This window comes from Suillus subaureus, assembly GCF_016647635.1.
Source record: "Suillus subaureus strain MN1 chromosome Unknown BJ212scaffold_8, whole genome shotgun sequence".
In the NCBI taxonomy this organism is placed as follows: domain Eukaryota; kingdom Fungi; phylum Basidiomycota; class Agaricomycetes; order Boletales; family Suillaceae; genus Suillus; species Suillus subaureus.
The window spans coordinates 359,030-370,719 of record NW_024538564.1 but is presented as its reverse complement, the minus strand read 5'-3'; the positions used below and the strand labels follow the sequence as shown (position 1 = coordinate 370,719).

The following is an 11,690-nucleotide window of genomic DNA, read 5'->3' as shown; positions in this document are numbered from 1 at the left end:
AGTACGCTATGATGATTCAGAGTGGAATCTTCATCGACCCGCACAGCTCATTAAAGTTGCTGGGTCGAGTTGGAGACTAGCAAGTGTTCTAGATACTGCTGACGCTTTTACTGCCAGTCAACTGATATCATACTAAGGCTGACAATATTGTGTCCAGAACTACCCATGGATCCACGTCGAGCTCGCGATCCGCGCTTGGCACGTGTGGACCCGCGTTTGCAGCGAGGACCATCTGCGTTGCCCACTCCCTCGCCCCAACAACAAAGTGGGTCAGGACAAAGCACGACACAATGGACTGCGAATGGAGCATATATGGCTTCACAGTCCACGGTTCCCAATATTCTCGTGCAGCAAGCTGACACAGCTTCTGAGAATGCCATTGCTGGCCCCTCGACTCCTGCAAACAATGTGGGATCCTCCACATACAAGCCTAGACCACTCTTTTGCGTTGTGTGTGCAAGTAACCAAGTGGGTTTGCGTTCCTCTCAACGACAATCACGAAGAAGTCTCACATGACATTTGCAGAACCGTTCCATGGAAGGTCATCATGTCTTGCAGTCTGTATCACAACACGTTTTTAACGTCATTCATTATATCTGATGCCAAAAACATGAAGAAAAGCTGGGTACCGAGTGATTTCTTACGGCACGGGCTCCGCTGTGCGCCTACCTGGACCATCAATAGACAAGCCTAACATTTATTCGTTTGGTACACCATATAACTCAATATACGAGGAACTTAATGCAAAAGACCCGAGATTGCAAGTCCGTCATATCGCCTTATGACGTTAGTCTGACAAACACATTCCAGGTACACCGCAAATGGACTTCTCCAGATGCTTGATCGCAATAGGCGGATAAAGCTAGCTCCAGAACGGTGGCAGGACAGCAAGACAGTTGCAGATGTAGTTATTACATGTGAAGAACGTTGCTTTGATGCTGTTTGTGATGGTGGGTGCCGTTGGCACCAGTTGCTGAATTCATAGCTCACTGATATGTTCTCCCAGACTTGCTCAGTCGCGGCGGCGAATTCAATAAGCCCGTTCATGTCATCAATATCGAGATTAAAGACAACCATGAGGAAGCACTCATTGCTGGAAAGGCGATGCTGGATTTGGCCGCTGCTGTACGTTTGCTTCTGTATCTTTCCACGGATCGCGGTTCTGTACTCATTTGTCACAATATCTTAGATCGAAATCTCCCAAGATATTGATGAAGATATTGATAGGATACTGCAGGTGCAACAGGAGCGCCACCCCCACAGTCTTTTACACGCCATAGCTTTTTACTAGTAAAAAAGATTCGCATCATGGGACCCTCATGGGCCCTTGTAAACAAAATATTGGCTTTTCATATGGTCATGTGTGGATTAGGTCAGGCACTGGTGACTATCATAATACTGCCTTTATAATGCTCGAAGTCATCACATGATAGGGTGATTTATCTTGTTACCACCGCCATCCTTTCATCATCTCACCTCACTTCTATCAGTCGTGGGAAATAAAGACGCAATCCTGGTTCTCCTCCCATATTATAAAGGGGTTTGAGTATTTGAATATTGATCTACGCGGTCCTTTATCAGTCGTATACCATACAATGCCTTCCCTTCGCCTCGGAAATATTGCCCCCGATTTTGAGGCAGAGACTACTGCTGGACCTATCAAGTTCCACGAATGGATCGGCAACTCTTGGGTGAGCGCATTTACGACGTGGATGATGAACCTCGGGATGTTGACAAGTAGCCATGTAGGCGATTCTCTTCTCGCATCCTGGAGACTTTACACCCGTCTGCACCACTGAGCTCGGCGAGGTCGCTCGCCGTGCTGATGACTTTGCTAAGCGCAATGTTAAACTCATTGGAATTTCTGCCAATGGCCTCAAAGACCACAACAAGTGGGTTGAAGATATCAGCGACTTCGGCGCGAGATACGGACCAACCAACGTGGAGTTCCCCATAGCATGTATAGCTGTATTCTGATTGGTATAGTTTTTAATATTGCCGTGTAGATTGCCGACGAGGACAGGAAAATCTCCACACTCTATGATATGCTTGATGAGCAAGATGCGACCAATCGTGATGCAAAGGGCCTTCCCTTTACGGTATGCTCAAACATCAGTTGAGTCTCTACCGCAATCTAACCCACTTGAAGATCCGTACTGTATTCGTGATTGATCCCAAGAAAGTCATTCGCTTGACCATTGCTTATCCGGCTTCTACCGGACGAAACTTTGATGAGATTCTCCGGTAAGTCTGTCAAACTTTTGGAGTGACGATCTGACATTAATAACTGTTTCCAGTGTTGTAGATTGTGAGCATCATGATATGACTGTTTTGCACGCACTCGCTCAGCCCATCCAGCTTTGCAGCTTGGCGATAGACACCGTATAACTACGCCAGTCAACTGGAACAAGGGTGACGATGTCATTGTCCATCCTTCCGTTGCTAATGACGAGGCCAAGGTGCTCTTCCCTGAGGTCACCTTCCACAAGGTACAATTGTCTGATATAAAACCCGTTGCTAAATATTGATATCCTCTATTAGCAACCCTACCTACGCACAACACCCCTCAAGGTTAGCGAATAAAGGTAAGATGCCGGACGAAGTGTGATGTCTATACGCGACATCAATCCAAGTTCCATGATCAGATAATGAGATATTCGAGGCGGACTAAAACAGATAGTCAATATATATTGTATTTGTATTACATACATGCAACAGGAATTTGTTGTGCTGGTGGATCAGCCGACTCTGCGCTTACGAGACGGACGAGAGATGCCATAAGAAGGACTAAAGCTGAGTCCTGTGATACATTGGGCCCGCTAGTGGTATTTCAACAAGTCCATGAGGAGCTTAAAGCCTACACGTATGTCTTGTACGTGAGCTGCGGAAGACTAGAACAAGGTCTCATGTACATAAATAGTGCTTGCCTTATCTAGGGTCAATATAGCCGAAATTCCTGGCCCTATGGTTGTTTGTGTCTGTTGAATTCTAAGGCTGAACGACGCGTGTACTAGTGACGGTATCATAACGCGTTCATCAAGCTTAGCTTTATCACCTCCCACATCGTCGACATTCTTTATCTGCTATACTCATTCTGACGGATCATAATGGCCAATGCAGATGGAGGCGCTTACAGGTTCATACTCCCTTCCGCCAATCTCGCTGCTTCTCTGACATTTAGTGGTTAGCTACTCTCTTACAGTATTCTCACCAAGTGGTAAACTTGTTCAGATCGAACACGCATTGGCTGCTGTCTCCCAGGGAACAACGAGTCTTGGAATCAAAGGTACCCTGTCTACTTTTGTTGCACACCACATGCTAATTCTGCCTCGCAGCGTCCAATGGAATTGTCATCGCCACCGAGAAGAAGTCGTCCTCCATTTTGATAGACGACTCCATGATCGAGAAAGTGGCAGTGGTGTGCCCCAATATTGGGATCGTGTATTCAGGCATGGGTCCTGACTTCCGCGTTTTGATCGCAAGGGCGCGGAAGAGCGCGCAGGCATATTGGAAAATATATGGGGAGTATCCACCCACGAAGGTTTTAACGCAGGAGATTGCCACTGTCATGCAGAAGGCAACTCAATCTGGGTAAGAAGATTTGCCTTGTTGTGTGCACAACTGATCACGCGTGTTTTTAATTCTCTTGTTCAGAGGGGTACGGCCTTTCGGTGTGTCATTACTTGTCGCAGGGTGGGACATCAACCGTGGCCCAAGTTTATACCAGGTTGATCCTTCGGGATCTTTCTGGGCGTGGAAAGCCAGTGCTATCGGAAAAAACATGGTCAATGCTAAAACGTTCTTGGAGAAGCGGTGAGGCTTATGTGGCGCATCTGTGTATCTTCCGCTGAGCTCGCGATCATTCTTAGGTATAACGACGACATAAGTCTAGAGGACGCAATTCACACCGCTCTATTGACGCTGAAAGAGGGCTTTGAAGGTCAGATGACCGAGAAAACGATAGAGATTGGTGTTGTCACTGTCCCAACACTTGAGGAGCTCGAAGCTGGGAAAATCGGCGGCGAAACAGGCCGGCCTAAACCAACTTTCCGCAAACTCAGCGAGGAGGAAGTCAGAGATTATTTGGCGCTATAGAATTAACTCCACGTGCGTTGCATCGCATTGTAATAGTAGATATTTTGATTCCTGGAGATGCATCGTAGATGAGTCCGTTGAACACGGCCACCACTTTAAATTAAGTTATCTTGGTAAACTTTGTGGCATATCTCAAGGTAGCATTTATACACATCAAGCAAGTTCTGACAGGGTTGGGATGACAGGGTCGTGATGGGGTTGCTTGATGAGCAGCCCGCAGCCGTGTGGATCGATGTGCGCCAATCTGCAATAAGAAACGGATTGCATGCAGACCGGTATCCTGTCTTTTAGGAGACCGGTACCAGTGGCCCACCGGCCCACCGGAAGTGTATTCCAGGGACAGACTACCATTCTCAAGTGTCTCATGCTCCACTGGCAACTGATCTTGGCAGCCATTTCCTCTATTCGCGGCATGTAAAGTCGTGTTCTTTGCTTCCTTTGGCACCAACTTTCCAAGTTAGCAGATGACCGTAACGTCCTTGGTATAAAATACCAGCGAACTCGCTAAATTTAACTCATCAAAATACGCAAACGCACTAAATTCAACCCATCGAATAATCACCTCACTGTCAATATGGATGAAAAGCCATCCAAGCCTATCGTGATGCGTCCAAAGGCAACTCATGCGTGCGAGGTGTGTCGCATCGCCAGGAAAAGGGTTGGCAATTTTTTGTTCCTTGCATCGCTTGCAATCTAGCTAATCACTATCAAAGTGTGAATACGACAGGGACCGTCCAGCTCAGCCCTGCGCACTGTGCGCGAAACGAGGAGTCGAGTGCAGCCTCACGACCTCCGCGGTTCAACCGCAACCCGCGACTGCGGGGCCTCTCAAGCTCTCGGCTTTTCCGACAACTGGGGCTACTTACAGGGTGGTCCTATGCAATAGGTATGCCCAAGTCATTTCGCTTATCTTTTGATACATGACCGATGACCGACTTCGTAGAGCATACGGGTGGAGTGGCTCAGGGACAGGAAATATTAGCCTGTTCTACTGTCTCATGTGGTTTGGAGAAATCAGAGTTTGATTTGTACCCCGGTCGAAATTGCCTGTGCCTTTTTCATCACACCGGCGGCAACCTCGATCATCACCGTATACGTAAAATTCATGGGGCTGTGCTTTGAGTCAGCCAATTAGGATTGTTCATTTGTTCCGAGTGGGCTTGAGGTGGAATTCATTCATCGTTATTCATGCTAGCGTTCATGATCGAAGCACCAGAAACCCGCGGTCGGCCTTCTGTTGCAAAATTTTATGATGACTAGTTGTCCAACTAGGAAGACCCATTCTGCCATGTGCGCAGGTCGACATGCAGCATTGCCAGCAGCAGTGCTCATGAAGACCTGCTGTTGCCAGCGCCTATACGAGGCGCGAATATCACATTTGTGGTAATGTTCTAAAGCTCAAATAAGCCTCGATTTTCAATGACCTCGTGTGGACGGTGTTTCGTGGCCGAACCGTATCTCCTTCGATCGCCAAAAATGCATGTTACCGGCCCTGCAATACCCAGCGCATACGTCAATTTTACTCCTGTCGAGCTGAATAAGTAAGCCTGCAGGGTTAACGTTGGTGCAGGGTCCCATGGACTGATTTGGCATCTCTGCCCCAGAGCCTCTGGAAATTGAGGTTGCTGCCACTTGTTCATCTTCCTCGCCCCTCCTCAAACACGACAAGAAGCTGGGTCACTGGTGGTCGTTGCGAGAGTGTATAATCCTATCATTAACGATCTCAACTTAATGGACAAGACCATGGAATTCCACAGGGTCTGCCAGGCGACAAGCGTCTGTCCAGCATGTCCTGGTGGCAAGAATAGATGAAATTCAACCTTGGTTCGTTTCACGACCTGACAATGAGCAACCATTCCGGAAGCGGAAATATGATAGATCCGGCCACCCACTCCTCTACCTCGCTGAAACCACACCTTTGCCGGTTCCAATCAAGTCATGCAAGCATGGCTTTGTCACTTTTCTGTTGCCATATAAGAGGTGCGGACATCGTCCGTATCTTCATGGATCCAGCGATGAGCGCAAGTGCAATTGCGATGCAGCATCGAGCCCCTCAAGCCTGTAAATCATGCAGGAAGCTCAAGAGGAAAGTCAGTAACTTTCCGACCTTTTGCATTCTCAACCTCTTAACGCTTGTCAGTGCGTCTTTAACCCAACATTGGGCATCTGCAACCGGTGCTCCGAGACCAATAAACCATGCGTGTACGCTGAGGTCAATTCCACCGCTCCGCATGATGATTCCGTCGCTGTCGTCCATCACAATACATTCACCATGTCCACGAATGCTGGTACGCGAGTGAGACTTATGTTTCTTGCGCGGCACTTACATCCCTCCACAGAGGCTTCTGGTCACCTGAATGCCTCGCTCCAACAGGGCAATCCCTTGTACTTGGATCCTGCCAACTGGTTGGATGGATATGGTCAGCCAAATGTGTTAGTATGCTTTTCTTTCCGCCTTCCTGTGCTGAACGTCCAATTGAAGCCACACGGTTGATATGGGTCCAGGGAGTGGGGACATGACTGCTTACCCATCAACCCACCCTGGCGGACAGAATTAACAGCAGCCGGGCGGTTGGCACGCTGATGATACCTTCCTTGGTTAGTGCTATAACCGTGTAGATATGATGCGGACTTTCGTGACTGTTGTAAGAGTGTTATTCGATCAGATGGAGAGTTTCGAGTTATGTACCCATTTACCTCATTGTTGTATGATTCCCTAGCTAAGATTTGAACAATGTTTCCCCTTTTTAAATCATCAAACCTTATGGTCTAGAGTCAGTAAGAATGAAAATTCTGACTTCAAATGATCGCCTTCCTTTTGGCCCTCGGGCTCTTACCTGATTCCTTGTTACTTTTGTGATTTATTTAAGACCATCAATACTATATATAGTCTATGAGGCCCCTGACCCTTCACACCTTTGGACTCGCGACCCCAGCGTGAGATTGCCCCCGTCGGTCCGTCGTTCCTGCCGCCCATTTTAGATGTGCAGTCCATCGAAGATGAGTTGTCTGAACTCTTTGTTTGTTGTTATCTGTGTCGTCACGGCGCGGTTTCGTCTGAAGCGCGTACATTCCTTGTGGCTTGACAAGTATTGTATGCGGTGACGAAGTTGTGGAAACTCTCAAGAACATCAACATCAACATCATTACAGTCGGACATTGTTTGAATGGCGGTCAGCTACAATATTATACAAGTAAAAATACAATTGTTGACGGTACTCAAGTTCGGTGGTGTCAGTTTTGCCACTACAGCGGCCAATCGAGTTTCTCTCCAAAGTTCCAGTGAATAGCCTTGACCGAAGTGTACTCCTCGAGGGCATAACTTCCAAGTTCACGGCCTGCTCGCGAAGTCAGACATATTGGACGTACTTCGTACTCAATAATAATTGCTCACCGATACCACTCTGCTTTTTCCCGCCGAACGGGACATTGTTATTCAACAAATTGTACTGATTGATCCAAACCTTTGGATACCATCAATTATGGAATATGCCAGAGCGATATAGGGCATACCGTTCCAGCTTCAAGAGCAGACGAGACACGCATGCACTGATTTGCATCATCTGATGTTTCAAAGGCATTTCAGCTTGAATCAAATACCCGGGGGACTACCCACTGGAGTGTAAACCAGCACCGAGGCCGTAAGATGTGTCATTGGCCAGTGAAACGGCTTCCTCTTCAGTTTTGAACCGGCCCACCGCCAGAACCGGCCCAAAGATCTGTTAGTTAACATTACTATTAGATATTCAGGGTTGTGCTGCAGGAAGTGTGCATCCTGCCAGCATCAGAAGTATACCTCATCTCGGACCTGATTCGCATGAACGTGAGCCCGGAGTATTCTGGGGGACAGCTTTAGCACTTACGATATCCATGTTCGCATTAATGTCCGTGAAAACTGGGGGTCGATCAGCGGTGATGGTGCTATTCCGAAAGCTACGGATACTTACTCGTAGGGTCAACAAAGAAACCCTTGCCAGGACGCTTTTGGCCACCCAGAGCCACCTTTGCGCCTTGAGCCTGACCGCTCTCAATATATCGCCAAACCTTGTCGAATTGAGTTTTGGACACCTGGCAAAGGGTGTGAGCTGTGGATGGTGCGATCTCGTACGATTAACCGACCAAGGGCCCACCACCGCTCTTCTCGTCGAAGCCATCGCCGATCACGAGCTCCTTGGCTTTAGAGACGAGGAGGGAGACAAACTTATTGTAAATTGTGTCCTGAACATACAAACGAGATCCTGCCGTGCAATCCTGGCCGGTATTGTATAAAATACCGAGGCAAGCCCAGTTTGCGGCTTGCTCCAGATCCGCGGACTCGAAAACTAACTGGGGTGACTTGCCACCCAACTCCAGAGACACCTTCAGACACATAATATTATCATATTAATTGACTTAACCGAGTTGATTCCTTAAAATTCACTTCACCTTCTTCAGATTGCTTTTAGCCGCGGCTTCCATGACCTTGCGGCCAGTTACTGTAGACCCGGTGAACGCAACCTTATCTACATCCATATGCATTGATAAGGCCGCACCGCCAACAGATCCCAGGGAAGGAATCGTGTTCACCACGCCTGGTGGAAAACTAGTTCAAAATTGGGGTCAGAAAAATACTAAAGATGAACGTATCGCGTACCCGGCTTCAACGATAAGCTTCGATAGCATAAGAGCCGTCAAAGGGGTAAGTTCGGAAGGTTTCATAACGATGGTACACCCGCATGCAAGGGCAGGGGCAACTTTCCATGCCCTAATGAAGACGTCATGTTTCGATCTCCAAGATCTACGCAGTTAAATACATACCACATATTGATTGGGTAATTCCATGGAATACTATACCGTGTCTGTGAACATGTGCAAAGTAACGCATGGAAACCACCCACATTTGTCCGCAAACCCCGATAGGATCGTGCCTAGTGAAAGCAAGCTTGGTTTTGTTGTCGACTTCGATAGTCTGAGAATAGGAAGTATGAATACAGATTCGTCCTTTCGAGATGCCCCTGGATATACTTGTCCGGTTATTTTATCAGCCCACCCCGCATAGTACCGCAAGCACTGGATACTGTCCCCGATATCAAAATCCCTGATATGATCAACGCCCATTGAGAGATAAAACGTAAAGAAGACGTATTTGCGTACCTCGCGATTTTGAATGGCTTGCCGTTATTCAAAGATTCGACCTCTGCGAGTATATCCTGATCCCTCTCTATAAGATCTGCCAGCTTATTCAGGAGCTTAGACCTTTCGAAACCAGTCACATTTTTCCCCCATGTGGTATTGAAAGCTTTGCGAGCCGCCGTGACCGCTATGTCTATGTCCTTCACTGAGCCTGAACTTCATCAATATTCTTGATTTTTTAGCGTAGATGAGAGTGATGAGGTTCACCAGCTGCCACGGAGCATATATTTTCCTCTGTTGCAGGGTTGACTAGGCTGTACGCATTCAAATAAGTCGCAATCCTTATCAGATAGATATGAATGATCGTACTGGATGAGATCATTAGGGGAATCCGCGGAGGGAACAAACTCGTTGTTGATGAACAGGCCAGTCGGAACCTCGAGTTCGCGATTCGCAGCACGTATGACAATGCGGGCTGATAGGGATGTCATGGTGGAAGGTGTATGTGAAGAGCGATAGAGCGTCCGTGAAGGGAACGATAACAACGCTCGACCGAATAACTTGGTGTGAATACTTTTAGCCGCCATCTAGACTTATAATACAGGTCTGTATCACATCCGTAGATAAGATAACGCCGCATGTTTTTCATGTGAAGTCGAATACTAACACGTGTGTACATACCAGATCTTTGAACCTGGGGTATACGGAAGGCTTGGACCCCAGCTGCTTACTCTGTCAAAGGGGCTGCGGGCGCAGCACTGGTTCTAAAATGGTATTTCGTTACACCGTGCTGTACAGCCCCACCGTTTTGCTTCTCGCCGGGTGTGTTGCACTGCGAAAAAAAACCATCCACCATCGTGCTACAGCCATGTACAGCAACTTCCCACCTGATGCCTTATGAACTCATGAAACAAAAAGCCTTTTAAAAGCCACTTCCCCAGAAATGTAAATAACCGGCCCGTTGATTTCCTGCGAAGTATTATAATGAATGTTCTTTCCCTTTGGGATGCATCTGAGAACAAGAACGAGAAGAAAAAAGGCATGAGAAACGAAGTAATAAACACTCGTGGTCCTGAGCTACTCAGCAAAAAACATCTTCGGGACCGACAACGGGTATGCTCCTGTATGCTCTCATGACAGGTACATTTACCACTGGGTAGGCGAGAGCTCTATCAAGACTCTTCAAGACGTGGAACATGCGCAACATTGAATTGTGCTGCGGTGCACTGGCAGGCGAATCTGCCGCAGAACCAGAAGTTACGAAGCTCCACCATCATGGTGAAATGTACATTCGTAGTTTCAGTCGCGACAGCCGTCACGTCATTGACGCACGAAGAGCTGCATCATATAGTTTCCATGGTTCGAGTGCCACAAGGACGTGTTGGCTTTCATTTGGGTGCACACCTAGCAAACCGATACTAAGCTCGATCAAATCTTTGTACTTCAAGAAAACCACAAGTACCGTCACCCACCAGCATGTCATTGCCAGTACTAGACTGGCAACATCCCAGCAGTCTCTCGTAGTCATCGAGTACCTGTTTAGGTTAGATGAATCAACAACTTCCAATGGAAGGCATAAAACATGGTGGCCGAGGTGAAGCAACAAGTCTCTACGACCTTTCGGGGTGCTATTATGGGATACGTATGCGCCATCTCCGAGGCACAACACTCGAGGACCTTGGCATGGGTGATTTTGAGATTCATCGGGATGCTACCGGTGGTAGGGAGCCGGTTTGTATTATCTGATACGTAGCTTCGACCCACGTAAGAAGCTTTACGCCACTCTATGCAGAAACAGTACTAGTAGGTTGCTCTCTGGAGTGACCCACATACGAACGTTCCTGTGCGCACATGACGAAGGCTGCGCATGTTGATTGATGGCTGTACATTCTATTAGGTTCATGTTATTTCCGCCATTGATATTCCTGCACATGAAACTCGTTTAGTATGCCATATACACAATAAACAGTTAACGACACAGAGTATTGGTATCATGATGACATACACATACGCTGCGATAAGTCCCCTTTTCATCTCAGGGCTTGCTGTACATCCTCGTCGTATGACACCCTCCAGTGATCCGTCAAGTAACGTAACCTTGCTATCTCGATCATGATGTTCCCAACATACCCGAGCATACCGTTTATGGTGGGGAAGTAGGTCGTGCTGAGTCTGCTGACAGGTGCCTATCTTACAGAACAATAAACACGAGGCAACTGGAAGGCATGAGTGGAAATTAATCTTGTACTTCTGACTCAAGCATGCCAGCATTCTCGTCTGTTACGAACATGTTACTATCGATACTTCGCAGCAAATTGAGAGACCGGAATTCTCTAGCCTGCGAAGAGATGCGCTCTTACGAACACGGCCCTGTAAACACAGCAATAATTAGTTGTAATCTCTTGCTAACCATTCGATTGTCCGACTCACAAGCTCTAGATAATCCTGCGCGAATTATGCCACAGAACTCTACCTAAATTATC

General features: G+C 47.4%; 5 protein-coding genes across 5 annotated transcripts; 4 read left to right on the top strand and 1 right to left on the bottom strand.

Annotated features, from left to right (window-relative positions):
• The first annotated feature begins 84 nt into the window (after positions 1-84).
• Positions 85-1,434, top strand: BJ212DRAFT_1016284 (Ssu72-like protein-domain-containing protein). Its single transcript, XM_041328853.1, has 6 exons — positions 85-468; positions 526-557; positions 617-760; positions 811-950; positions 1,007-1,125; positions 1,190-1,434. Exons 1-6 carry the CDS (start codon positions 166-168, stop codon positions 1,289-1,291), a joined length of 840 nt encoding a protein of 279 aa, XP_041195554.1. The 5' UTR covers positions 85-165; the 3' UTR covers positions 1,292-1,434.
• Positions 1,435-1,595: 161 nt separating this feature from the next.
• BJ212DRAFT_1266474 (1-Cys peroxiredoxin) lies at positions 1,596-2,583 on the top strand (the record flags this gene model as incomplete). The annotated part of the gene is made up of 7 exons (XM_041330572.1): positions 1,596-1,691; positions 1,750-1,968; positions 2,007-2,099; positions 2,150-2,244; positions 2,298-2,308; positions 2,359-2,489; positions 2,542-2,583. The coding sequence occupies 7 exons, from the start codon at positions 1,596-1,598 to the stop codon at positions 2,581-2,583; spliced, it is 687 nt and encodes a 228-aa protein (XP_041195553.1).
• Positions 2,584-3,107: 524 nt separating this feature from the next.
• BJ212DRAFT_1266808 (nucleophile aminohydrolase) lies at positions 3,108-4,095 on the top strand (the record flags this gene model as incomplete). The annotated part of the gene is made up of 5 exons (XM_041330606.1): positions 3,108-3,136; positions 3,189-3,286; positions 3,336-3,591; positions 3,655-3,813; positions 3,870-4,095. 5 exons carry the CDS (start codon positions 3,108-3,110, stop codon positions 4,093-4,095), a joined length of 768 nt encoding a protein of 255 aa, XP_041195552.1.
• Positions 4,096-5,529: 1,434 nt separating this feature from the next.
• BJ212DRAFT_1016075 (uncharacterized protein) lies at positions 5,530-6,846 on the top strand. Its single transcript, XM_041328852.1, has 4 exons — positions 5,530-5,636; positions 5,700-6,185; positions 6,236-6,528; positions 6,578-6,846. Exons 2-4 carry the CDS (start codon positions 5,904-5,906, stop codon positions 6,651-6,653), a joined length of 651 nt encoding a protein of 216 aa, XP_041195551.1. The 5' UTR covers positions 5,530-5,636; positions 5,700-5,903; the 3' UTR covers positions 6,654-6,846.
• Positions 6,847-7,045: 199 nt separating this feature from the next.
• BJ212DRAFT_1339103 (aldehyde dehydrogenase domain-containing protein) lies at positions 7,046-9,985 on the bottom strand. The gene is made up of 16 exons (XM_041335043.1): positions 9,577-9,985; positions 9,475-9,521; positions 9,229-9,418; positions 9,100-9,172; positions 8,973-9,043; positions 8,893-8,922; positions 8,729-8,839; positions 8,521-8,677; positions 8,215-8,454; positions 8,043-8,163; positions 7,959-7,990; positions 7,892-7,903; positions 7,712-7,814; positions 7,609-7,658; positions 7,490-7,559; positions 7,046-7,433 (listed from the first exon to the last, which is right to left on the bottom strand). The coding sequence occupies exons 1-16, from the start codon at positions 9,792-9,794 to the stop codon at positions 7,342-7,344; spliced, it is 1,617 nt and encodes a 538-aa protein (XP_041195550.1). The 5' UTR covers positions 9,795-9,985; the 3' UTR covers positions 7,046-7,341.
• Between the last annotated feature and the right edge of the window lie 1,705 nt (positions 9,986-11,690).